A 27,699-nucleotide genomic window follows, 5' to 3' on the forward strand; every position below is an offset into this window, starting at 1 on the left:
TAGGTCCATCCCGATTTGCTGGAACGGCCGGTGAGGTGGTTCGATTGGCTGCAGAAGTCCCGCGGGCCTAGTCGGCGGTGTCTTCCGTCGCTGGCAATCTCGGCAAGTCTTAACGTAGTGGGCGACGTCGGCAGCAAGGCGTGGCCAGTAGTATCTTTCCTGTATTCTGGCGAGCGTGCGGGAAACACCGAGGTGTCCAGCCGTCGGGTCGTCGTGTAGGGCCTGGAGGACTTCTAGTCGCAATGATGAGGGCACGACAAGAGGGTAGTCGGTTCGAAGTGGCGAAAAGTTCTTCTTCATGAGAACGCCGTTCCGCAAGAAAAACGACGGCAGTGCTCGCTTGAATACCTTCGGAACAACGGCGGTCTTGCACTTGAGGTACTCCATAAGGCCCCCCAGTTCCGCGTCGGCTCGTTGCCTTTCGGCGAAGTCGTCGGCACTTATAGTTCCTATTATATCTTCGTCTAACCAGGGGCGAGACCGGCAGGCAGCACACGATGGCTAAGTGCAACACATGTTTATTCGGTCACACAACCAACTGTCTAACAACCAGGAAGGAAAAAGGGGCGGTTGCTTATATACATGCTCGAGCCACTATCACACCGAGCGTTGACGTCACGAAGCCCAACAGTCCGAGTCCAGGTCACCGCTGATAGCGAAGCGCGTCTGCGTCAGCACCACGATGCACAAACACGATAACACAACACTCCTCTCCCCTCACGAGGTTTCGTCTCACGGCACGTAACGGTCTGGCGGTCGCCTCAACCGGGTAGAACGTCGAAGCTGCGGTGTTGATTGTCCCGAGGGGTCGCCGTTATGGGCACCACTGTCGAGCGTCGGACCGCTGTCGTGTAGAAGGCCCGGAGATGGCTCGGTAGAAGACCCTGCCGATTCAGCTGCTGGTGACGTCAAGTTCGATGCTGGTTGGTCCTGATCGTTGAGCCGAGTAGGCGTGCTGGTCGAGGTGGGCTCTCTAGTGTCCCTGAAGAGCGGACCCTTGTTTTCCACTCTCGGCCCGTCCAGTACGGTTCCCGCCGCCTTAAGCCAGCTCCGGTTCTCCTGAAATGTACGCAGTCGCAGGTTATCAGCGTGAACGTATCAGTCCTCGTCTCCGACGCGAACGATGTACGTGCATGCGCTGCACCGCTGAGCAATTGTACCCAACAGCCATTTGTCGTCGTCCGGGCGGAGTCCTTTTACCAAAACCTGGTCGCCTTCCGAAAAGTCTCTCCATGGCCCTCGTTTCTGGTCTGCGTGGAGCTTCGCCTGCTCCCCCTTTTCGCGCATGCGTTGTTCCATGTCCGGGTGCAGCAGACTCAGCCTGGTTCTTGGCTGCCATGACAAGAAGATCTGGGCCGGGGTCTCACCAGTGGTGCTGGACGGGGTGTTGCGATAACTGAAGAGAAATTGGTCTATGCGATGTTGCATGGACTTCTTGTCTCCTTTTCTTTCTTCGTCTAGTATCTGTTTAAACAAGTCCTTCTTGACGGTCTGAACGCACCGTTCGGCGCTACCATTCGAAACTGGGTGATAGGGAGGAGATTTGGAATGACGAATTCCATTCCTGCTCAGGAATGTTGCGAAGTGCTGCGATGTGAATTGGGGCCCGTTGTCGGTCACGATCTCCTCTGGTAGTCCGTAGGCCGCAAAAACACCTCGCAACTTCTCTACTGTCTTTTCACTTGTTGTTGTTGTCATGACAAACACCTCAACCCACTTCGAATGAGCGTCCATTAGGACCAAAAAGAAATGCTGGTCCCTTTGCGCAAAATCTAGATGAACTCGCTGCCATCTACGCGTTGGCCAGCCCCATGACATTAGTGGCACTCTAGCTGCCGCATTCTGTGACAACTGACAAGTGATGCACTCTTTCACCGCTTGCTCTATGTCTAGCGTTAAGCGAGGCCACCAGACATGACTCCTTGCCAGCATTTTCATTCGAGTCATCCCTGGGTGACCTTCGTGCAGCATTTCTAGAACCTTCTGTCGCAACGAAGCTGGTATAACCACGCGATTGCCCCATGTTACGCACTCTTGGTCTACCGACAGTTCGTTACGGCGAACGAAGTATGGTGAAAGATCGTCGTCCGACACATGCGCAGGCCACCCGTTCTGCGTAAAAAACAACACTTTGGACAGCAATCGATCTTTACGCGTTTCCAATCTGATTTCCCTTGCTGACAATGGAGCCTCGTCTAGCACTGAAAAGAAATAAACGCCCTCCGACTCCTCTGCTTTGTCTCGGAGCGGTAGCCGTGAAAGCGCATCGGCATTTTGGATTTCGCTTGCCTTTCGGTAGACCCATCTGTAGTCATATGCTGCAAGAATTAAGGCCCACCGCTGTATCCGTGCTGCTGCCATTGTAGGGATTGGCTTGCCATGCCCGAAAATTCCAACAAGGGGCTGGTGATCTGAATAAACGGAAAATTTTCGACCAAACAAAAATTTGTGGAACTTCTTTAGACCAAAAATAACTGCAAGAGCCTCTTTCTCCAGGTGGGCGTAGCCCTGCTCTGCCTGACTTAGTGTCCTCGATGCGAACGCTATCGGTCTTTCGACCCCCGCGATTTTATGAAATAAGATCGCCCCTAGTCCATATGCCGAGGCGTCGCACACCATACCAAGTTCCTGATCCGGATTGTAGTATGCTAGTACTCTGGGATGCATAAGCCAATCCTTAGATCTCTTAAAGGCATCCGCCACCCTGCCCGTCCATTGCCACTTAACATTTTCGCCCAACAACTCATACAATGGTTTCAGCTCTGCTGACATGTTCGGAACGAATTTGCCATAAAAATTGAGCATGCCCAAATATGCTCGAAGCTCCTGTTTGTTCTTGGGTGTCGGCGCGTCTTTGATAGCGCGCACCTTATCATCGGATGGCCGAATGCCATTTGCGTCCAGCACGTGACCCAGATACGCCACCGATGTTTCAAAAAACTTGCACTTTTCTTTGCGCAATTTAATGCCTCGTTTCTTGAACCTTGTCAGCACGCTTTCCACCTTTTCCCAACACTCCTCAAAACTTTCCCCGGCAATCAACACATCATCCAGGTAGCAGGCGACTTTATCTAGGCCTCCTAGAACATCGTCCATGACTGCCTGGAATATCGAGGGTGCACTGGTTATCCCATACGGTAGGCGCGTAAACTTAAACAGCCCCATGTGCGTATTTATCGTGAGCAACGACTGCGAGTCAGGGTACAACTGCAGCTGCTGATACGCGGTTGAAAGGTCAAGCACAGTGAAATATTTGCACCCATGCAAGGCTACAAACAAATCTTCCATGACTGGCAGCGGATAATGATCGGTGCGCAAGCAGGGATTCACCGTCATTCTGTAGTCTCCGCAAATCCTGACCGTGTTGTCTCCTTTTGGAACCACCACCAGCGGCGTGGCCCAGTCGCTTTTTAGGACGGGAACAATCACCCCTGCGTTCTGCCAGGCCCTCAATTGTTGGGAAACGGGATCTCTGAGTGCGAAGGGCACCGGTCGAGGTTTACAAAAGACCGGTGTTGTGCCCTCCTTCAGCAACAAGCTTACTTGACAATCCGTTATCTGTCCGAGCTCTGGTTCAAACACTTCCGAGAACCTTTCAAGCAAGCTAGCTACTCGATCGATCCCCACCCCATCCACACTCAACCAATCCAATTTAAGAGATTCCAACCAGTCTCGCCCTAGCAACGCAGTCTCACTCTTTTGCACCGTACGGACAACGATCAGAGGCAGCGTCGCTGTCTGGTTGTTGTGCTCTACCTGCATCATCAGCTTGCCCAGAACCGTTAACGGCGTTCCCCCATAGGCTTTTAGCTTTATGCTACACGGCAACAACGGTCGCCCGGCCCAGTGTCGCTGATAGAGAGTCTCGGGGACGATAGAAACAGACGCGCCCGTATCTATCTGCATCGGCACATTACGACCCCCGACCCGTACGTTTACAGTATAGTTTCGGACACTCTCGTTACACGAAAATAGATTCTGTAGCAAAATATTGTCCTCACCACTACTGTCCTCCGCATAGTGTGCTGTGCTGGCGGACGATCGGCATGCTCTTGCCAAGTGGCCCACTCGTTTGCAGGCGCGGCAGCGGTATTTCCTGAACGGGCACCTTCCGTCGGTGTGGGAGGTGGCTCCGCAGCGGTAACAAGCCCAACCGGTTGTTTCTTTCGCTGGTCTGGGTTCCATGTAGTCTCCACGCGGCTGTCCCGACCTTGAACTCAGAGCTTGTCGTTGTACGGCGTGGACACCCAGTTCTTGCCCCTCCGGCTGGAATTTCTTCGTCTCGGAACGGGCTAGTTCAATACTTCGGGCTAGTTCGCACGCCTCTGCAAACGTCAGTGTGGCCCTCTTCAGAAGCTCTGCTTGCGTTGTCTCGTCTTTCAGCCCGGCAACGAAACGGTCCCGCAAAGCTTCATCCAAAAATGCCCCGAAATTGCAGGAGGCAGCCAGACTCTTCAATTCCAACGCAAAGCCCGCCACCGGTTCTGTGTCCTGCTGAATCCGGCGGTTGAATCGGAAGCGTTCCACTATGACCATGGGTTCCGGAGCATAATGCTTCTTGAGGGCTTGAATTAGTTGCGCATATTCTTTCTCCTCGGGCTTCGCGGGAGCTAGTAGATTTTTAAGCGTGCGATAGGTTTTCTTCCCAATAGCGGTAACCAACACCGAAACCTTGAGGTCGTCGCTCACCTGGGTCGCCCGAAGGAAGTGCTCGAACCGCTCGATGTACGATTCGAAATCCTCCTCTCCGTCCTCGAGGAAGGGTTCGAACTTGCCAGCCGCTGCCATGTTGAAAGTCTTCCGCTCCCAAAAGTGCCTGGCGTCTGTCGGCCGTGCGGATTCACCAGGATCCCATCTTCGTCGCCACTATTATATCTTCGTCTAACCAGGGGCGAGACCGGCAGGCAGCACACAATGGCTAAGTGCAACACATGTTTATTCGGTCACACAACCAACTGTCTAACAACCAGGAAGGAAAAAGGGGCGGTTGCTTATATACATGCTCGAGCCACTATCACACCGAGCGTTGACGTCACGAAGCCCAACAGTCCGAGTCCAGGTCACCGCTGATAGCGAAGCGCGTCTGCGTCAGCACCACGATGCACAAACACGATAACACAGCAGTTCCGAGGAAGCAGTCGTCGTCGTCCTCTTGCGGCGGCGCGTCGACGGGGGCACGGGACAGGCAGTCGGCGTCAGAGTGTTTTCGTCCGGACTTGTACACGACGGTAATGTCAAATTCTTGAAGCCTCAGACTCCATCGTGCGAAACGACCTGAAGGGTCCTTCAAGTTAGCTAGCCAACACAAGGCGTGGTGGTCGCTCACAACTTTGAAGGGCCGGCCGTAGATGTAGAGGCGAAACTTCGATGTAGCCCAGATGATGGCCAGGCACTCCTTTTCTGTTGTGGAATAGTTGATTTCTGCCTTTGATAGCGACCGGCTAGCATAACTGATGACCCTTTCCATTCCGTCGGTCTTCTGCACAAGGACGGCGCCGAGTCCTAGGCTGCTTGCGTCGGTGTGGATTTCTGCATCGGCGTGCTCGTCGAAATGCGCAAGTATCGGGGGCGTCTGCAGGCGTTGTTTCAATTCTTGAAATGCCTGAACTTGCGACGTTTCCCACCTGAATTCGACGTCGGCCTTCGTGAGTTGCGTCAGTGGCTCGGCGATCCGTGAAAACTCCTTGACGAAACGTCTGTAATAGGCGCACAAGCCAAGAAAACGGCGTACGGCCTTCTTGTCGGTGGGCGTCGGGAAGTCAGCGATGGCAGCCGTTTTCCGCGGGTCTGGGCGCACTCCAGACTTGCTGATCACATGACCCAGAAAGAGGAGCTCGTCGTACGCGAATCGGCACTTTTCTGGCTTCAGGGTCAGTCCAGATGTCTTGATTGCTTGAAGTACTGCCTCAAGCCGCCGGAGATGCTCGTCGAAGGTCGAGGAGAACACGACGACGTCGTCCAAATACACAAGGCACGTCTGCCACTTCAATCCGGCCAGTACGGTGTCCATGACGCGCTGGAACGTCGCAGGTGCCGAGCAAAGACCGAAAGGCATGACCTTGAATTCAAAGAGGCCATCGGGTGTTATAAAAGCGGTCTTTTCTCGGTCTCTTTCGTCTACTTCGATCTGCCAATAACCGGTCTTGAGGGCCATCGACGAAAAGTACGTGGCGTTGTGAAGTCGATCCAGGGTGTCGTCTATCCGTGGGAGGGGGTACACATCCTTCTTCGTGATTTTATTCAGGCGCCGATAATCGACGCAGAAGCGCAGTGTCCCGTCCTTCTTCTTCACTAACACCACGGGTGACGCCCACGGACTCTTTGAAGGCTGGATGATGTCGTCGCGTAACATTTCGTCGACTTGTTTCTTTATGGCCTCACGTTCTCGCGTCGAAACTCTGTAGGGGCTCTGGCGGAGTGGTCAAGAATTTTCTTCTGTTATAATGCGGTGCTTAGCAAGGGGCGTTTGTCGGACCCGCGATGACGACGAGAAGCAGTCCTTGTATTGCAGGAGCAGGATTTTGAGCTGGTCTTGCTTGACCTTCGGAAGGCTCGGGTTGACGTCAAAATCTGGTTCGGGGCCTCGATTCGTTGAAGCAGGTTCGGCAGCATCGAAGAGGGCGAAAGCATTGCTGGCGGCCACACATTCATCGATGTAGGCAACCGTCGTACCAATGTTCAGGTGCCGATATTCGTGGCTGAAGTTCGTCAGCACTACCTTTGATTTACCGTGACGCAGCTCGGCTATACCTCGTGCGACGCAAATTTGACGGTTCAGGAGTAGGCGCTGATCGCCCTCGATGACGCCTTCAAGGTTCGCAGGTTTTTCGGTGCCGACGGAGATAATGACGCTGGAGCGTGGCGGAACGGTCACCTGCTCTTCTATCACCTTCAATGCATGCTTCCCTGGCGTCGCGTGGGGCGGGAGCGCTTTGTCTGAGGTTAGTGTTATCGACTCAGACCTCAGGTCGATGACGGCGCCGTGGTCACTTAGGAAGTCCATTCCAAGTATCACATCCCTGGAGCAGTTTTGTAGGATTACAAAGCTCGCAGGATAAGTCCGGTTTTTGATGGTGACTCTCGCCGTGCAGACACCAATCGGCGTTATCAGATGGCCTCCAGCGGTCCGGATCTCGGGGCCTTCCCAAGCAGCCCTAACTTTCTTCAACTTTGCTGCGAACGGCCCACTGATGACGGAGTAGTCGGCTCCAGTATCGACGAGAGCGGTGACGTTGTGGCCGTCGATCAGAACGTCGAGGTCGCTAGTCCGCCGTCTTGCGTTGCGGTTACGTCGTGGCGTCGGGTCACGGCTACGTCGGTTTGCACCGCTGTTTCCGCGTTGCGTCGTCAGGTCTCCTTCCGGTCGCAAAGCTTCGTCTTCAGGACCTCGTTCGGCGTGCGGCGGGGGCTCGGAACTTCGTCGCGGCGTCGTCGTCGACGGCGGAGGATCTTCAGCATTTCGTCGTTCAGCAACCGCACCTCCATCGGTTGCTGCCCTTAGTTTTCCGGATACGGGCTAGGCGACCGGCCCCGGTTTGGGCCAGTGTACTGCTGGCGGTGCGGTGACATGTAGCGGCCGGGCGACGGCGAGCGGGAAGGTCGTCGTCCTTGCCACTGTGTTCCGGTGAGGTAGTCGTCGATGTCGCGAGGCCGTTCGCCTGGCTGCGGGCGCGGCGCGTTGACGGCGAATCCTCGAAGCCCCATCTGTCGGTACTGACAGCGGCGGTACGTGTGGCCGGCCTCCCCGCAGTGGTAGCAGAGCGGGCGGTTGTCAGGGGCACGCCAAACGTCGGTCTTTCGGGGGGCACAGCGTTGTCCTGTCGGCGGGCGGTATGGCGTCGGTTGTGGTGGCGGCGGTGCCTGGCGGCGAAACTGCTGCGGCGGCGCGGCGTCTTGACGTGGGCGAGGAGGAGGGGCGTTGCGTCGGGCTGCAGCAGCATAGTTCATGGCTTCCGGCTGAGCCTGCGGTGCTTCGGGAATTCCAAGCGATTGCCGGACTTCCTCGCGGACAACGTCGGCGATTGAATCCACTTGATGCTGCGGCGAAGGTAACAGTTTGCGCAGCTCCTCCCGCACAATCGCTCTGATGGTTTCGCGCAAATCATCGGTGGCCAGCGAGTGCACTTCGGAATAGGTTGCAGACAGCGGAGAGCGGTTGTATTGTTTCGTCCGCATTTCAAGTGTCTTTTCGATAGTTGTGGCCTCGGTGAGGAATTCGGTGACTGTTTTCGGGGGGTTCCGCACCAATCCTGCGAAGAGGTCTTGTTTCACTCCCCGCATAAGGAAGCGGACCTTTTTTTCCTCAGGCATGGCAGCGTCGGCCAGGCGGAAAAGTCGCGTCATCTCTTCCGTGTAAATGGTGACGCTCTCATTCGGTAGCTGCGCTCTGGTCTCCAGCAAAGCAGCAGCCTTTTCTTTGCGGACGATGCTCGCAAATGTATTAAGGAACGTCGTCCGAAAGAGGTCCCAGGTTTGAAGGCTCGATTCACGGTTCTCGAACCACGTCTTCGCGGCGTCTTCTAGGTAGAAGAAGACGTGGCGCAGCTTCTCTTCAGAGTCCCAGTGATTGAAGGTGGCGACTCGCTCGTACGTCTCCAGCCAGCTCTCCGGGTCTTCAAACGACGATCCACGGAAAGTCGGTGGCTCCTTTGGCTGTTGCATCACGACCGTTGTAGGCGGCATGGGGGCTGTCATCGTCTCGGCGGTCGATGTGGCGGTCTTGGGCTGCCTGGTGTTTTCGGGAAGGAGCCCGTACTCTGGGTGTAGTCCCTTCTGCCGGCGGCTGGTACGACGATCCGGGTTGTCTGTAGCGTCGTCTTCTCCGCGGCTTGGGCTTGGGTCAGCGCTCCGCGGTGGCGTCCGGATCATGAAGCAGCACCTCCACCAGATGTCACGTGGTCGTGACGTCGACGAAGACAGTAGTCGGCGTTTGCAGGATGGAACTGTTTATTTGGCTGAACTTGTGGCCGGAAAATGAGAACTAGAACTACAGCAATACACGCTGTACAATGATAGCGGCGAACAGGGCGTCGTCCGTCGATCAACTGACTAGCGGTCAAGTGCGTCGGCTTTTATACAGGCGCTATCGAACTTTCCAGCGATATCGCTGGTGGCGGCGTTATCTCTGGATAAAGCTGGAACATTCGCGTGCGGCGCGAAATCTTAACAAAACGATCTACTACAATCGAGAAGCTTCTCGAACACTGCTTTGCGGACAGCCTCGAGCGTTGATAACCGTCCTTGCTGGTCAAACCCAAAAAACATCAAAATAAAACAAGAAGTGGGCGTGGCAATATCATTATGCTGTCAAAGGGAGCTCTAAAAAAATCCAAGGCGACATTAAACTTGCGATCTGACGTTGTTATCATTCGATGCAAACCTCAGCAAAAGTGAAACTCCCACGAAACTGAACACTGCGCATTGCGATGCAGCCAGTGACTCAACAGGGCAGATGTAAATTTATGCTCTTCACACTGAGCTCATAATAAATTTAAAGCCGCATGACAAACTTGGCATCCAAGCAATTGAAAAGTTATCAATAGAAAACGCACGCGAAAGCGTGCTGGATGGTTGCTGACAGCTCCGAGTATACACGACTGCCGCAAAGAATGTGCGTTTTACCGGTAACATAATTACAGAACTCGCGCAGTCACCTCCCTACTCATGTCAAGGAAATGTGCCCGCTCAGCATCTGCATGCACGTAGCGCTCGCACAAACAGCATCGCCGTTGACGACCTGCTCGGTCCCGAAAAGGTGGTCGATCAACCGTCCTCCTCTGGTATGATTCCCACCGTTAAAACGTTTTTTTCCATCTCTGGGATCTTTCTAAACCTTCAGAGCAAGCGACACGTGAAGCTGCACGTGCACGGCGAGCAGAGAACAGCGCATGCAGGGTGCCTGAACGTGCCGAGACAGCGCAGTCAAAAGGCTGGTGTGGGGACAGGAGCGACCGGTTTTCGCAAGAAAGGCGGCGAAACGCGTGCGACGCAGCGGCCCCTGGCCGAGCTTGGGAGGCCTATTGGTGATCTGCCGCTGTTGTTCTGAATGGCCACGTCAAGGGACAGTTATTTGACACACTGAAAATAGCTGAGTCGTGTTATTTTTGCATGCTCGAGGCCTGTGACTGGGAGTTCCACAAACAAAGAGGAGATATCGACCGGGAAAAGTTTTCCCACGCTGAAGACGTGAAAATATTCAAATCTCAAATATGAGCTTGCCGCGTAGACCGAGCTTGTCAAGGCAATGGTCCTCGAATACACCTGTGATTTAGGAGTTTCCAAATGCAACTTTAAAGCCACGAAAACTGAATTACAGAGGAAAACGAACTGCCAGGAGAATAAATTTTCCATTCTAAGAAGGCATAACGTACCCGTTTCACTCTCTCTTTTTTTCTAATCATCAACCTAAGGGCACATCAGTTTTTTCTTTTGCACCCGCGAATATTTTCTGGCCGTTTACACTTTGGTGAAAAAGGCAATTTTTCTCTCGAACGGTATTGCAGAGTCGTCGTATGATGCTGAGTTCGCGTAAAATTGCATCGTATAATCAAGGATTTTATTACATTATTTCTGCAGCAGTTTTGCCTGGACCAAACTGGTTCGATGTAAAATGCGGGTCGCCGCAAGATCAGGGGTCATATAATCAAGGTTCCTCTGTATTACAGCGAAAGCTGTTATGAAATCATTTCAGCGGCCATTTTTGGCGCCGTAGTTGTCCGCCGCCGCCGCCGCCGCCGGTGTCCGTAACCACTATCGCTAGAAATAAGAAAAAAAAAAATGAAATAATAAAAAGATTCCAGGATGGAACGAGGTTCGAACCTGGGCCCTCTGCATGGCAGGGTGTCTACCGAGTAGACATTTCTAATTTCCCTTAGTTTTCCAGGTTTTCCCCGAGTGTTTTTGCTAAATTTCCCTGAGTGAAACAGAACCTTGTTTTATGTCAAAATGGGTAGACACCATGTCGCTCGATGATGTCACTCTCTAGTACGCATGTTAAAAAATAAAGATGACTTAATCCCAGTTGGATAGTACAGAGAACAGTTAAACCGCAATATAGCGAAGTTGGTAAAAGCGGCAACTCACTTCGTTATATCGAAACTTCGTTAAACTGAAATTCGACCTTTGATGCAAGGCATAGTTACCGAAGGATTATTTTTAAACTGCAAATGCCACAAGAATGCTTGACTAATGCGGCAACACGAAAAAACTTTTTTTTGCGTGAAAAAAAGTCAATTTTGTTGAGCCTGAAGTGCAGCAATCACAATTAGATGCCTTGCCAGAGTGTCACGTGCAGCGACGAAACAAATGCAGGTTTAACGTACTGTGGAATTACGCTTATTCTGCTGCTGCATGTTGTCAAATGCTCGCGCATTGAGCAGAGCGTGCGACGCCTTTGCTATCACGTTGAAGAGCTGAACCATTTGGTCTCCACGAACATGCAACATCGAAAACCGTCGCATGTTAGAAAAAAAGGGTTACAGTTTCTCCATGAGAGCGAAATAATGAATGCCGATAGCAACAAATAGGAATTTTATACAAGTATAGGCTAGCAGCTCACTCCTTGAAAAAACGAAGCCACTGCAGTAATAGAAGTGACCTATCTATGGCTCAGGGGTAGATCCAGGTGTCTACATAGGAAGGTGGGGGGAGGCGGGGTTCCATCATACGATCAAGTAGGTGGGGGGGTAGAAGGCTGAAGCCACCGCCTCAGCAGTGCATTTTGGTGGGTCACGCATATTTACAACAGCCCAGAGGGGATTATTGCGGCGCCTAGGAAGCCTTTGTTGGAAATGTGCATAAGGAAGCAGGAAATGGTAGAGCGATTAGGAGAGAGGTAGAGAGCATGGACAAGATTCCCTTTGCCCCTTCTGGGCAGTGTAGGCAATGCAACCTGACAAAGGGGCAAACTCAACAGGAAGCCTGACAAAGGAGGTGGACCGGGAAGGGGCGGGCTTTGGGAGGGGGAGGCCATCGCCGCTACCCCCCCCCCCCCTGGATCCGTCACTGCTAAGGCTTTAACGGAAGTTTTGCAATTAGAGCACAACACCTACAAAGGTATGAGCCGTCTGCTGATCCCCTCTAAAGATATTGCGGCACACGCGACCACACCCTCTGGTACAAAGTACGCACTTCCTATCGGACTCACGCAGCTGCTGCCCCCCCCCCCCGCGTCCATCGCGCGAAGGAGATGGTCGGCTCGTTTCATCTCTGCTTGAGCCCCGTTTGTCGGCAGTGCTCGCACACTTTCACTCGCACACAGAGTATACGACATGCGGGGTGATGTAATCGCGATTTTGACTTGATAAGGAAGATCATGGCGAAGGCAAAAAGTTCGCCTGGAGCAAAACAGCTGTGGGCTAAGATCGCATGAAAGCATGGCAACAGCCTGAATGACGGCACATTCGATTATGGTGGCCACGTTTCTGTTCTCCGACATCGCGCGCCGAATCGAGCAAGTGGGACTGGCTCTGAAAAGTTTCGTAATTCGGCTTTGTAGCAAAACATCCACATAGGCAGTGGCGTGGCTGATAATTACGAGCTGCAGCCCCAAAAAATATCGGTCGACTGCCTAAAACTTGTTTCAGCAGTGTCCCTCACCGAGGAAAAAGAAAGAAAAAGCTTTGACTGGCTGTAAATGGGCCTGTTAGTTACGCTCGCTCTCGCCTGGAAATTTATTCTGTTCTTCAGAGTCCAAAATGGCATCTTTGTAGCTCGGGATCAGAGCGAGTGAGCTCTCCGATAACTGCCAACAAGCGTCATCGTCTTTTATCTCGCCGATCAGGATGGCTCGCAAGATACTAGCCTTGACTCAAGCTCGTTACATCTACTGCTGCCGCCTCTACAACTAATCATGCTTGTTACTTGACAATCGGGCGCTAACGCACAGCACGCGCGACAAAGAATACAGAACTACACGGCGAAGTCACAGAACACCCTGACAACATTGCACGATACAATGTGCCGTGGTTCATAGTTCCCGCATGCCACGCATTAGCCGGATTGTCTCCCATTCCACCACTCCGAAGGCGAGGAGAGCATCGTGGTTCGCCCCTTTCCCGCAGCCGCAGCAGCCGTTCTATTTGAAAAATGCGTTCACAAAACCTCAAGCCAGCTTTACCGCAACTTTCATTCCCTTTCAATAAAGTTACTATGGATTTTCCCTGATGGGAACACAATTTCCCTGAGTTTTTCCAGACTATCCAAAATCCCTGAGAATTCCCGGTTTTCCCGGTCGGTAGACACCTTGGCATGGGGGTCCAGTATTCAACCTCTGAGCCATGCCGGTGCTTGAAACTGCTTTGCAAAAAGGCCCTATACACGCTTCATGTCAGGAAGGAACCACATTAACATATGCAATATAGCGTGGCAAAAGAGTAAAATAAGCACCAAGCGTCGCACAACACGTATTCTGTAACCAGGCGCCACACAATGCGAATTGCGTAACGAGTAGGTTGTTGAATGCCTCCAACCCATTACAAAGGGCTCCGCCATAATTCTTCATCGTCATCAGGCACAGCATCAACAAAGTGCGCATAATGCCTTACATGCATTTAGCCGGTATCACGGCTCTCCGTTGAATGACAAAAACTGGCATAGTGCCTGCTACCCTACTTCTCAAAAATTACAATGATTTATAGCATAGTGGGTTCCTCGCAAGTGCACTTGCATTGGTTGCCAAGGAAGCCCATAAGCGCATGATCCATTTCCTCGGGGTCTCAGTAAAGTTCTTACTCCCCCCCCCCCCCGTCTCTCTCCCACGTCAATGTACGTTATACAGCATGACGGGAGAGGGAAATAGCACCTGGGCGTCACCCAATGCAAATTACATAACTGGTGGGCCGTTTAAAGCTTCCAACCTATTACAAAGTGCTGAGCCATAATTCTTCAGCGTCATTAGTCGTCGCGTTAACCAAATTCACATAATGCCTTACAGACGTGTAGCTGGTGCCTTGCTTCTCCGCAGAATGACGAAAAATGGCTTAGTAGGTGCTTCCCAGATTCACAAAAATTGTGATTTATGGCGTAGTGGGTACCTTGCTAGTGTACTCGTATTAGTAGCCCCAAGAGAGCTTACAACGGGCTCTAGAAACGGCACTCCTCCAGCTTTCGCTGTGACTGTGCTGCGGTTTCAGCGCAGGCCTGGCGTTTTCTTTATCAGAGCTTTGCTTTTCTAGCAAAACTGCCCAATTTTAAGTACGAGAGCACTTAGGGAAGAGCACTTGGGAAAAGCAGAGAGCACTTAGGCTTCAGCGAATTGGTCATGGGAATTAATAGCTGCTGATGCCACGGTCAAGCATTTCTCGACTCCGTGGTGCTTGTATGCACTTCTTTCAGCCTGTGAGGCTTGGCGTTCCTTGTGTGTTTCAGCAGTGTGCCTGTCAAGCTTCTGCATTCCTTGAGATTCCAACTGCATTTGGCACTGTTTGCAGCTCGCGAGTGCACTTTCACACAATACTATATTGCTTGGTGAAGCTAAACAGTGTCTTATTTTCCAGTCACTTGGCACTGCAAGTTTCCTCACGCAGTATGTTTTAGCAGTGTTTTTCAAGAAGCCACAGTTTTGCAACAAGGGTAAAGGAATGAATGCGATAGCAACAAATTGCAATGTCACACGAAGGACGACAAGCAGCTCAAAACTTGCCGCATGCTGCTCAAACACAAAGGACGCACGAAAAGAACAGCGCGAACTAACAACTGTTACAGCTTGGCACTTGCAGAATGCTACATAAGGACAAAACAAGACGCATGAAAAGAACGAACAGGTATACACAGGACAAGCGTGAACTGTCACAGTTGTTACTTCAACTAGCACCTACTTAGCTCTTCCCAGCTAGCAGCTCACTCCTTTAGCAAACGTGGCCGCTGTAGCGAGCAAAGTGACCTTAGTGCGGTCTATAGCTTCAACGCAAACTTTACAGTGAAAGTGCAAGATGTATTAACCTCTCCACTCGAGACATAAGCACGCTTGCACGGGCGACCACAGCCTGTATGTCAAAGTACAAGTCGGAGGTGCCCATCCCAACTCCGGTGAAACACAGAGGTTTATATTTGGGCACCCAAGGAGCTAGGGGACCCAAGAAATTTGCAAGCCGCCAGAGCACGTGTTGCAGATCCCAAGGCACCCTTGGGCTCTTGCGTTAGGGTCGTCCCAAGACCTAAAAATCGAAAACTAGTGTGGGTCGCCATCGAGACGACACAGCGCAGCGCAGGCAACGACACAGCATGGCCCATATCTCGCATAATTTTAATTACGCCCCGTGCGGCGTACCGTGCGTTTGATCTAACGGCACCTCTGTTTGATCCAACTCTCACAACGCAGCGCAGCACAGGCAACGACGCAGCATGGCCCATATCTCGCATAATTTTAACGTACCGTGCGTTTGATCTAACGGCACCTGTGTTTGATCCAACTCTCAAACGCTGCTGCTCCTCCAAACACAAGAGCAGCCTACCCAATGCAGCTACTAGCAGGGCCACGGCCTCTAAAGCGCACCCTTCGCGTCATCTCGCGGGTGAGAATGAACAAGCTGAAGCACCTCCGAGATCTGCATACCGTCAGCGGTAACTGGTGCATATAAATAGCTTGTCATTAGTATGCTGAAGGATGTATACTGCGTGGCTCAATTGTCTAACACAGTGCACTGCGGAGCGAGGAGTCGCAGGTTCGAATCCCCAGTTGCGCACTTCGGAAAAATTTTCTGAATAGTATGTATTTTTAAATACACTCAAACCTCGATATAACAAATTACTGGTTATAACGAAGTGAATTAAAAACAGTCTTGTCATATATATAGTTACAAATATATGCGTATAACGAACTTATTTTCATGGTTGAGGTTTGAGTGTATATATACAGTCGAACCTGTTTATAACGAACTCGAAAGTGCCGTGAAAAGTGGTCGTATACTAGTAGTTCGTTGTATATGAACTCACCCTTAAAAAAGTGCGCTTAGTGACCAAGCAATTTTTTTTTTGCACATTTTTATTAAAAAGTTCTAAACCCCTCCAGTGATAAGTTAAGCCTTTTCATGTCGTGAAGCGACGCCCGCTGCGTGCTCACAAGTGAATTAAATTGCTTTTGCAATGAACTGACACCATTTCACTGTAGCACGGTACTGCCACGTGAAGCCGATCATCCCTGGCTAGTGTGCAGTGCGTCGCCTACTCGGCACGTGCTGTCACAGCCGGGCTGCTTGCTGTATACTGTATGTGCACGTTTGTGGGTTCTTCATGCCTGCTTCACTCCAGACTGTGCATGGAAGATGCGAATAGCCTGTTCGTTCAATGTGGTGAAGACAAGCACAGTTCAATGTGGCGAAGACCCGCACCCTACGCCTCTACACGGTCCTGCACAATGAGGCACGGCGCACTTGGGATGTCGCCTAGTAAAACATGCAGTCTACACTTGCTCTCAGTGCATCGATGTTTCTCGATGCTTGCACCGCTCAACAACAGTGAGCTACTTTCGTTTCCACAAAGTGACACACACTAAAACGGTCTCACGCGACATGGCGGCAGTGAACTTGCGAATGGCACCATGGCACATTTGTACTGCTGTCAATCCGTACAGTTTACGCCATACGTGCAGCCGAGCAGATAACTGCAGATGACTATGACGAGGTTGTTGGTGATAAGTCATAATGGCACGTTCATCGCCTTCGCCGTTTTCTGATGCTTGTCCGTGAAGGCATTGCCCCAACCGCGCGAAAGCCGTCACTAATCATTTGACGGACCAGTCTCTACCGTTACTGAAAAGATGGAACACCCTTTGAGCCACGTCGGCGAGTTGAGGGGGCACAGTGAACTTTTTTTGTGCAAAGAAAAGCTATCACGCTTCTTGCTTCTTGCATTTATGGCATCTTGCGTTTCAAGGCATTGGTTCATCGTAGGTGGTCGTAGCTGCAGAGAATGGCATCAGAAAAGGTTGCCCCGTGAAAGTTGATTGCAAGGCTTGATGCTGTCTCCTACTTGTTGTTTTTTTTCCTCGCTGCCGTTCTGCCACTTAAAGGGACACTAAAGGCAAATATTAAGCCGACGTTGATTGTTAAAATAGCGGTCCAGAAACCTCGTAGTGCTACTTTTATGCCAAGGAAGTGCTTATTTTGAAATAAAATCACGTTTTAGTGGTCCGCATCGCGTTAGCGCACTTCAAACCACCCGCCTGAAATCAGACTTTCATACGTCACTGCTGCCGTGCCCAACATTGCCCGCCTTTACTGCGCGGCCGCCGACACAAGTAGCAGCAGAGCGAAAGTAGCGGGACCCACAGCAGCAACTACGGCCATCGAAGCCATCGAAGCTTGCCGCAATCGCCGCAATGGATGCGGACGGAGAACTTGACAACGATCGAGACATTGGCTCGCGACGCTGGGCTCCAATTTGGCGACTTGAGCCCCGATGAACGCGGTATGCCGCTAAAGACTCGTAGTGCCGGCGTCGTTGCATGCGGCATTTTGTCGACTTTCACGAGCGCGCAAAACACACGCGGCTGGACGCGATCCCGAAACTACCACTGAGACGGGACCGCGTGAGTGAAGCAGGGCGCCGGGCGAAGCGCAGTTCGGCGAAAACGGAACCTTTGAACCACGCGCGCCGTTCCCCATGGCAATGCCACAGAGGTTCTTTTTTCCATGAATCAAACGGAAACGAACAAGCAGCATTTTATTATGACTTTTGATGCACGGAAGGTTCTTTTTTTATTGCTGGTAGTTTGATCACTAGTGATTTATTGTAGGCAGATTCTCATACGTCATTGGGATCACTTCGAAAATGTCCCACTCGTGGCGCTCATCATGTGATACATTTAGCTTAATTTCTTGTTAAGTAGGGCACTGCTGTTGATAATATTGCCGTTTTAGAAGTTGTCATACACTGAACTTTCACTCTGACATAAATTGTTATTTGCCTTTAGTGTCCCTTTAAGAACCATCCGAAAAGTGAGCGACCTTGCTCACAGCGTCCAAAATCTGTGAGCAGTGCTTGGTGATCTAGGATATCTTAGTCGCGAGTAAACTGGAGTGGGGCATGCGCAAGCACATGCCTCTCTCATGCTTTAGAAGGCCTGTGTTAACTTTTTTTTGCTTCGTATGTGCCATATTTTTGACGCGACCGTGTCTGAAATGTTCGTTGTAAAAGTAGGAGGCCTTGAGGCAGGCCCGTAGGCAAGGAAATTTTTTCAGGGAGGGGGGGCTTACTTGCTGAAAACGTTGTCTATTTGAGAAAAAACACTGATTTTCATTATTTATTTTTGGTATAAACACCTACTCGCCCAAACTTTTTTTTGAGGGGGAGGGGTAGTCCCCCCCCTCCCCCCGGCTTGCCTTGAGGAATGTTACCTATATGTGGATGCAGTTTCAATGGGCAGCATAGGAAAATCGCAAGTGCACCGAAATATGGTCGTTACAACCATAGATCATTGTGGTATCTGCCGCCATGCTCTGCCGAACTACGTCGGAGAGCCGCAGGGTCGCGAAGTAACTGCACCGACCCAGTACCTCAAACAACTCTGTTTATTCTTAGTCCGTGATTGTTAATATACCCAGATGTTAGCTGACATGATAAGGCGCGTGCGCGTGCATCTGCGCATGCCTAGGGCTATCAGATGATAACGCACATGCTGAATACAATATTCTCCCTCCCCTCAAAAACTTGAACAATCACTTAGAAAGAGTAAAAATAAGTAGACACTACATAGCACTCAATGTCGTTCATAGTCTTTTAACCACGACGGTGGTCTTCTTAGCCTCGTCGACCGCCTCAGTTCTGGAAGGTCCCTTGAAACTGAGGCTCCAAGGTTTGACGGCTGGGGTGCATCATCGGAATCGTTTGGCGAGTCACAACAGGAAGATTCTACAGGAGTAGCAGGCCGAGGGCAGGGTACTAGCCGATTCCGATTCCAGGTGCGACCATCACTTAGTTCGTAAGTGTCTTGGCCACATTGGTCAATGATTGTGAACGGGCTTGAGTAACTCACAGCACCCTTAGGCACATGATCTGGCAGCCTGATTCGTACTGGTTGACCTGTTGTTAACGGAGACTGCTTTGCAGCTCGTCGACGGTCGGTGTAGGTCTTACTTGCTTGTTGCTTTTGCTTTACCCTGCTGCGGACGGCCTCCATTGCTGCATGTGGGTCTTGAAAAAACTGTTTACCTGGCGCTCCTACTAGATCCAGTTTAGTTCTGGGATGGCGGCCGTGCAGGAGAACGGAAGGCTTCACTCCTGTAGTGGCATGCGGCGTGAAACGGTAAACTCCTAGATATTCGGTGATGGCTTCCTTGAGAGACCGACGTTCACGCGTGCAGGCCTGAACATACTCTTTGAGCACCCGGTTAAATCTTTCCACTTGGCCGTTCGCTTGCGGGTGGTAGACTGCCGAATACGTATGGGTGATGCCGCGTTCCTTGAGAAAACTGTCGAACTTGCAGGCTGTAAACTGAGGACCATGGTCACTCACAATCTCGTCTGGGTATCCTTCCCTGCTAAAAATACTTCGTAGAAAGGAAATAACTGTTGTAGCAGTCACTCTCGCAGCGAAGCAAACCTCTGGCCACTTGCTGAAGTAATCAATGGCCGTAATCGCGAAACGACAATCTGCAGACACGTTCGCAAAAGGACCCACAATATCAATTCCTAGCTTCTGCCATGGTGCCGACGGGAATGCAACTGGCTGCAATGGTGGTGTCACTGGTTTTGCAGACTTGTCAACTGATTGGCATACACCACAAGATGCAATCAACTGTTCTACTTGTTTGCACATAGCAGGCCACCAGTATTGCTCACGTAGTCGCTGTTTTGTCCTTGTTATTCCTGGGTGAGACTCGTGGGCTGCGTCAAGTAGCCGTCCTACGAGAGATGAAGGTGCGACGAACTTGTCTCCACGAAGTAGGAGGTCTCCAACGACTGAGAGCTCAGTCCGCACCCTGTAGAATGGAACTGCATCGGCAGGCAACGTCTTCACTGCAGGCCATGTCGAAGTCACCCACTTCATGATCTGTTGCAGCAGCTGGTCTTGCATTGTTTCAGCGACAAACTCCCCATGGGTAACGCATGGTGAGACCACACAAACGGTCTCCCCAGTCTCTTCCTCCTCCACTTGAACTGGGAGAGGCATCCTTGAAAGAGCGTCAGCAACCGTATTCTTGTCACCCTTTTGGAATTCAATTGTGAAGTTGTATGCCAGTAGTCTTGCGTGCCACCTTGCTATTCGGAACGGACGGCGACCTACTCCCTTTGTACTTAGGAGTGTAGTCAGAGCCTGGTGGTCGGTGCGCAGAGTGAATGGACGGCCCCAAAGGTAGACTCTCCAGTGTTCGCATGCCCACAAGCATGCAAGGGCTTCCAGTTCCCCAACGGAGTACTTCTGTTCCTGTGGAGTAAGCCTGCGAGAAGCAAATGAAATCGTTACTAGCTCATCATTTCTTGTCTGTTGCAACACTGCTCCTAGCCCGATGGATGAGGCGTCTGTGGTAACGATAATGTCACCCACAGGGTCAAAAAGCTGTAAACATCTTGTGGACAAGGTACTTTTCAGATGCTCAAAACAAGCTTGTCTGGCAGGATTCCAAGTGAACGTGGAATTCTTACGTAAGAGCTCACGAAGAGGCTCAACAAGCACTGCATAGTCAGGTACGAACTTTGCGTAATAGCCAACCATTCCTAAGAATGAGCGCAGGGTACTGATATCCGTTGGTGCTGGTGCAGCCTTGATGGCGTCAATGTTGCTTTGTAGCGGCCGTATACCCTGGAGACTTATCATGTGCCCAAGGAATTCTATTTCTTGAACATTGAAAATGCATTTGTCATTCAGCTTCAATCCCGACTTTGCAATCAGCTGCAACACTTACTTCAGGTTCTTGAAATGCTCCTCAGGCGTGCTACCAAACACAATCACGTCATCTATGTAGCACAAAGTATTTTTGCACTTCTGCAGGATAGTGACCATCATTTTCTGAAAAGCAGACGGTGCCGATGCAAGGCCAAAGCAGACGCGTTTGAATCGGTACAATCCACTATCGGTTATGAAGGTAGTCAATTCTCTACTTTCAGGACTCAGCAGGACTTGGTGGTATGCGGCTGCTAAATCAATCTTGGAAAAATACTTTGCACCGTGAAGTTTGTGCAGCAGTTCTTCCGTGTGAGGCAACGGAAATTTGTCAATGACAACCGCTTTGTTCGGTTCGCGTAGGTCGACACAAATTCTTATCTTGCCATTTTTCTTTGCCACTACTACGATTGGTGATACCCATTCTGAGGCATCCACCTTTTCTATCACATCATTCTGCTCAAGGCGCTGCAGCTCTTCACGCACCGCGTCTCGCACTGAAAATGGCAAACGGCATAACTTAGCAGCGACAGGCGTGACCCCTTGTCTTATCTTGACCTTGTGAATGAAATTTGCTGCTAGCCCTAACTTTCCATCGAACAAGGTTGAAAATTCGGAGAAAAGCTCAGGATCAAGGCCTTGTGGCGCTTGCGTAATGTTAGTGCATTGAAGTGACATACCATTGATGTGCAGCCGCAGGGCTTTGATAGCGTCGATACCGAGGATGTCCGTACCGCCTTTGACGACGTAGAAAAGTATGTCGGCGTGCCGACCTTGGAAGAAGACTGGCGCCGTAAGACACCCCTCAGTGCTTATTCTGCGGCGAGAAAAATCGTACAGTGCCGCTGAGGTCGGCTGCACCGGAGGGCATTTCAACCTCGAATACGTGACGGCCGACAGAATCGAGACCGCAGAGCCTGTGTCTACGAGGAGACGTACGGGCACGTCCTGCACGAGGGTGTCCACATGTATTGCTGCTTTTTTCTGCCGGGCGAGAAGCAACACGTTGAGGTCTTCGGATATATTGCAGGTATCGACCTCTCGGACAGCTAGTGCCCGCTCGTCTGGCATGCCGCTCCGACATACACGCTGGAAATGTCCCCGTTTGCCGCATTTACTGCATGTTTTATCCCGCGCCTTGCATGTTTTGGAATCTGCGAGATGCCGAGAAGACCCGCAACGAAAACACGCTTTGTGCTGCGAAGACGGCATTCGTGCTTCTGTACGGGCTGGCATCTGATGTTTATCCACCTTTTGGATGCTCGCGGCTGATGACTGTAGCTCAAGTGAGTATTTCGTGGCTTCTTCAATGTTGTTCGAGATAGTCAGCGCACGTTCAAGCGTAAGCGAAGTTCCTTCCAGAAGTAGGCGTTCCCGAAGAACATGGTTGCTCGTTTTCGCTACAAGCTGGTCACGAATGAAGTCGTCAGTTTGCTCCCCAAAGTTGCAGGACAATGCCAACTCGCGCAGTGCCGTGACGAATGCTGCTGCGGTCTCCCCAGGCAGTTGGGTGCGCTGTCCGAACCGGTGCCGTTCCACGACGATGTTCGTTTTAGCAGTAAAGTAGGCGTCCAACGTAGCCACCGCTGCATCGTACTCGTCGCTCGGGCCGCTTTCTTCTTTTCCCGCTGTATGCGGTAATGCGTAGTACAATCGCTGGCCTTCCACCCCCAAGCAGTGCAACAGCAAAGCTTTACGGCGAGCAGATGAGTGGACGTCGCTCCCCGATGCCAGGAGATAATTCTTGAAAAGGCGGTGCCACTGCGTCCACGGAAGGGTAGGCTTCCCGGGCGTCGGCAGGAACTCGGGCGGTTGGTGCAGGCTCATTGCTTCAGCTTTCGGTCACTTCACCACTCGTCGCCAACTGTGGTATCCGCCGCCATGCTCTGCCGAACTACGTCGGAGAGCCGCAGGGTCGCGAAGTAACTACACCGACCCAGTACCTCAAACAACTCTGTTTATTCTTAGTCCGTGATGGTTAATATACCCAGATGTTAGCTGACATGATAAGGCGCGTGCGCGTGCATCTGCGCATGCCTAGGGCTATCAGATGATAACACACATGCTGAATACAACAATCATTATATCTGAAAGCGTTATAAGTGGGTTCGACTGTACATACATATATATATATATATATGGGACATGACGGTGACGGCAAAAACCCGCCGAGAGTGTCCATTTAATTGCTATCGCAATAAAAACATATGAACGAGGTTATAATGTATACAGTCTAGCTGCACAGGTAGCAATGAAAAAGCAAAGGCAAAGAACTAACCCCTGTATTCACAAACCTAACTCATACTTATGCGTGTGACTTAAGTCACGCATAATCATAAGTATGCCCTGAACGCGTTTCAAGAACGAACCTTATACTTATCGCGGAACTTTCCTCGTACTTATCGCCGTCATAAGTAAGCTCCGGTTAAGGTAGCCTATGACCTACCTTAAGGCTTCCTTGTAGGCAAACAACATGGCGGGGGACGACAACTTTGCGCAGTTAGTTGATTATATGTGGACCGCAATGAAGAAATATTGAACGGCACAGTATGTGTACACGTCCCCGCCGCGGCGAATCCTCGGGAATCGACTGAAACCGATGGAGACCTACGACGGGCACGAACTTTACAAAAAGTGCCGTGAACAAGCTGCTCGCCGTGCTGCCTCTGCAGGAAAATGCCAACAGTCGTGGGTTCCGTGGGCCGCCTCTCATGCAGCTGCTCATCGCATTGTGCTTCAATGGAGTGGGCACGTTTGAACTTGTGAGCAGGACCTTGTCAATGTCTTGCAGTCGACCGTGTCAAGAGCGGTCCAGCGAATATCTGCCTTGGTTGCTCGTACTGGTAAAATTTATCGAAGTGTTGCAAACACTTCTTTAGTTATTTGGCCATACTCGGATGCACATTGTGTCGGCTGTTGAATTCTGTCGCGAGGTGCTCCCACGTTTCTTTTCTCTGACAGGGCACAGCATCCATCTTCTTGTCTTCATTGAGAGAGATATGTTTTAATGAAAAGCTGGAGATGTTAGCCTGGCAGTTCGCCTTACATGCTACTCCAGGATCTGGGTGATGATTATGATATATACACCAATAATCACACACACACACACACAGTACCCTGTTTATGAAGTTTCGTTCACATTCCTGGCCCGCAAGAAAGTCAACGACGCAGTACTTCACGGTACTTGTTGACGAGAACCGCCAAGACGCCACGACACCGCACTCTTCGTCGGTGAAGTTCACTTTGGTGCACCGTTTCAATATGAACGCAATTTCGGTTTAAAAAGTACTGTACAACTGCTCAAACAATTGCATAAATCAAGTGAAGTCAAAAAAAGTGAAAGATAACGATAAACACTCAAGCGAGCACAAAAATACCATCAGTGAAACGTACAAGAGAGGGCATCGAAATAGCAATGGTGATCTCATGTCCCCACTGCATCGACGGAGGTTCAACAAATGTGGCCAGACAAAAATGCGGATTTCACCAAAAGCGGCGAATGCCTTAGCAAACATTTCAGGTGTTTACGCATGGGTGCTTTTGCGCGTACTGTTATTGGTTTCTTGCAATTAAACTAATTTATTGCTGCTCGAAGTAATAATTTTGTAGCAAATATTTACCTGCCGTGGCTCCCAGGGCACATACTTAACGAGTTAAGGACGCCTTTCATAAGGCTCACTCATGACAAGATAAGGCAGGTTTTTGAAACTCACCTTCTCCTTTTTTTATACTTGTACTTTTTTCTTCCTTTTGTAAGTAGCCTTACCACGAGAAGTTGAGGTCGGTTCATGAATACGGCAGTAAATCTCATAATGATGTTGGGGAATGGCGGAGCTGTACAGAGCCTATGGCAGACAATAAGTACATGCAAAAGAAGTAGCACTTACTCATCAGTGCTGCCATAAACAGCCAGTAGCGAAGGCTGCAGCAGAAGCCTCAGCAAGGAGAGGACCGGTGTGCCCTGCAGCGGATAAGAAAGCACAGGAAATCAGAGGCCTCACATTAAAAGGTGTACTGCTTCGGGAAATTATACATGCCTCATAACTGTCAGATTTTAAGGGGCTTGCATATAGCAAAAAATGGCGCCAAAAAAAAGATATCATTTTCAGTTAAATGTAGCCCTTTTTTTTCTCTCCAATTCCAAAATATCTTCACTGAAAACCAGTGTGCTGGAACGGAATGAAAACCAAAAACGAAAAACAAAAAAAAAAAACTATAGTTTTGACTGGAACGAAAACGTAACCGAAACTTTATTATTTCGTTCCGGAGTGAATCCGAAATTTTTTCAATCGTTTCTCGGTTCACGAGAAAACATGGCAATCCGGAACAACTGAGATCATGCAACGTGAGCAATTATGCATATCTCAGGGTGCAGTATTAGCGCACACCTCAGGCAGGAGTTCCAAAGCAAAGATATGTTGAAATTGTGCGAAAAACGAAAACAGTGGCAACTAGACATGATAACAAAGGCAGCACTTCCAACTTGCTTTGTGTCATTTTAAGGGCAATTATGTCACATAGCAAGTAGTACCAATTAGGCCATGAACACGTTCACCTGATGAGTACATATGCGCACACCCTTGCACATTTACGAAGGGGTCAGGCACCCTTCTCTCCCCACTGCCACAAAATAAAATATAACTTTCGAGGTTCAAAGTGCATGGCAATTTTTGTTGAATAATTTTGAAGTGAATTTGAATAGTAGCAGGATTTAGATAGTAGTAGGATGCAAATTATGTGGAAAAATACTTTAACTTTTAAAATTTCTGATACTTAGGCAATATAAGATGCTCACAAAAAACAAGTGAAGCGCAGAAGCGCATCTTCGCGCTGGTACGGATTTCCCCGGACAAGGTGGTTTCACGGCACAGCAGTCCCGTGGTGCAGTAAAACAATCTTTAAGCCAGGTTACATGTCGTAGAATAGTATGTCTGTTCGTTCCTTTTAAACACTTTCAAATTATAAATTAATGTCACAGCACATTCGAGAACTGTAATACATGCTCAATTATTCGCAAAGAAATATCCAAAAAGCAACTGCTAAAAATTGGCTCAACAAAAGAGTATTGATAAATTCAAAGACATTTAGGGATCTACAAAAATTTAAGAAATTTCAAGGTGTTGAAAATGCTGTTTGAAAATTCCAGGGTTTTCAATGGTTTCAAGGACTGCTACGAACCCTACATATAGACCTGCTTAAAAAATTTGTCGCGCCCGTCAAGGAGGCCAAAATGATTTCAGAAATTCCCAAAAACTGTGTTTTCCAAAAGATCATAACCGTGCGATGGCACAAAACCAGGCACCACAATCCTGGGCTCATGGGAAAAAGCATTTCAATTTCGTGGTCTTCAATTTCCTTGTTTCAGATGGCTCCTTTTTTCAGAAACAAGCCATCCCTGTCAAATTAAAGCGCGCGAATGCGCCTGGACGAGCAAAGTGAAAAGTTGCAGCCAGAGCCATGCAGCCCATGGTGAAAGATGGCCGGTACATTTCTTCTCCACTTGAGCTACGATCGTGGGCTGCACTTGCAAGCTTTCACTAGCACTTAGAACGTACAACGCTCGGAGCAATGGTATGGATTTGTACACTGTTGCGGTTGCACAAAAATAAAAGGAAAGACATGCTCTTGGCCATTTTTCAGTCCTAGAGCTTCCCAATGCACAAAGGCATACGCTATCAACTTAACGACCACCATGTTATGAAAAAAAAAAAAAGCTATAGGCGCTGCGCAAAGCGTCGACAACGTCGCCTGTCGCCACGGCTCAGAAGCATAGGCAGGCTCAGGCGAGCAGTGTTCCTGAGCGTCAAGGCGAGTGCTGTAGTTGCTGTGATCGTTGCGTATTCAATCGCAATTTAACGCTTCTGTCAGCCTTCAGCGACATCAGAAACAACTGCTGCGTAGTTGGCTGCCCAAACACGTATAAAAACTCGCCAAGAACACACTTCTACGAGTTTCTGGTCCTTCTTCACGAGCAAGAGCAACGGCAGCGGTGGATTGCCGCTGTTCGACAAAGAAGGTAGGCAATCGCGCTTTGTTAACGGCAGGGTTAGAACGATTACCATGTTTTTATTTTTCCATTTATGTCGCTACGCCATTAGTGAATGCTACCATGTTTACAGTTGGTCGCCTCGTCTAAATTCTGGAAGCTACAATGCACACGAGGTTGTTGTTACTCGTGAGACGGGATGCTTCTCTTTGAAATAACAAATGATGCAAAACGCAAAGCCAGACAAAGCAGGCGTCTCCGGCACGAAGCCCACCTGCGGTTCCAACAGCTGCCGCTAGGGGCTTTCGGTGGCGCCCCTGTAGGCACTGCGCACTGCCTATAGCCTAATTGTAGCCAGACAGAAGACAAGTTAGCCTAATAAATGAAACCGCAACTAGCCGAGGCTTCCTTATCTGTAACAAAATTTCCTGCATGGCTCAAATGGCAGGCGGTGCAGCAGGCAAACAAATGGAGCAGAGTGGCACAAATGGAGAATAAATTCCACGCCTCTGTTTGTTTATTTGTTGGTATGGGTACTCTGTTACACTGAAAGCTTTGTTATACCGAGGTTTTACAATGCGCTGTAATGAAGTAAACCTTAGCAAGTGTTATACAGTAGAATTTCAATAATACGGTTACGGTTGATCTGACTTTCGCAATATCAATTTTAAGGATGTTTCAGACTACGTTATATAAGAGGTGCCATGATTCGGGATTGTACGAACAGTTTCAGCGATGGGAATGGCCAAGAGCATTTTAGAGCACTATTTGTAACACAAAGGATGGCATTTTGTAGCAGTTGGCCTCGCTTTCGTAGCACGTTTCACAGAGAAGAAAAACGGGATCAAAGCAAACTATATTGAATAAATGCTGGTCTGGCTTTAGAGCCGTG

At 50.1% G+C, this 27,699-nt stretch overlaps 2 protein-coding genes and 1 pseudogene across 2 annotated transcripts in view; all 3 read right to left on the minus strand.

Annotated features, from left to right (window-relative positions):
• Positions 1-27,699, minus strand: part of LOC119386438 (uncharacterized) — a 466,488-nt gene that overhangs the window by 104,047 nt on the left and 334,742 nt on the right. The window contains exon 15 of the mRNA XM_049413126.1: positions 24,709-24,782. Coding sequence (XP_049269083.1) covers positions 24,709-24,782 — 74 coding nt within the window. The remainder of the gene's footprint in view (positions 1-24,708; positions 24,783-27,699) is intronic.
• On the minus strand, positions 473-2,171 carry LOC125757560 (uncharacterized protein K02A2.6-like). The gene has a single exon (XM_049413139.1). The coding sequence runs from the start codon at positions 1,969-1,971 to the stop codon at positions 1,099-1,101; it is 873 nt and encodes a 290-aa protein (XP_049269096.1). The 5' UTR covers positions 1,972-2,171; the 3' UTR covers positions 473-1,098.
• Positions 21,875-22,784, minus strand: LOC125757561 (uncharacterized; annotated as a pseudogene).

The sequence above is a fragment of the Rhipicephalus sanguineus genome, chromosome 3 (genome assembly GCF_013339695.2).
Source record: "Rhipicephalus sanguineus isolate Rsan-2018 chromosome 3, BIME_Rsan_1.4, whole genome shotgun sequence".
Taxonomy (NCBI): Eukaryota; Metazoa; Arthropoda; class Arachnida; order Ixodida; family Ixodidae; genus Rhipicephalus; species Rhipicephalus sanguineus.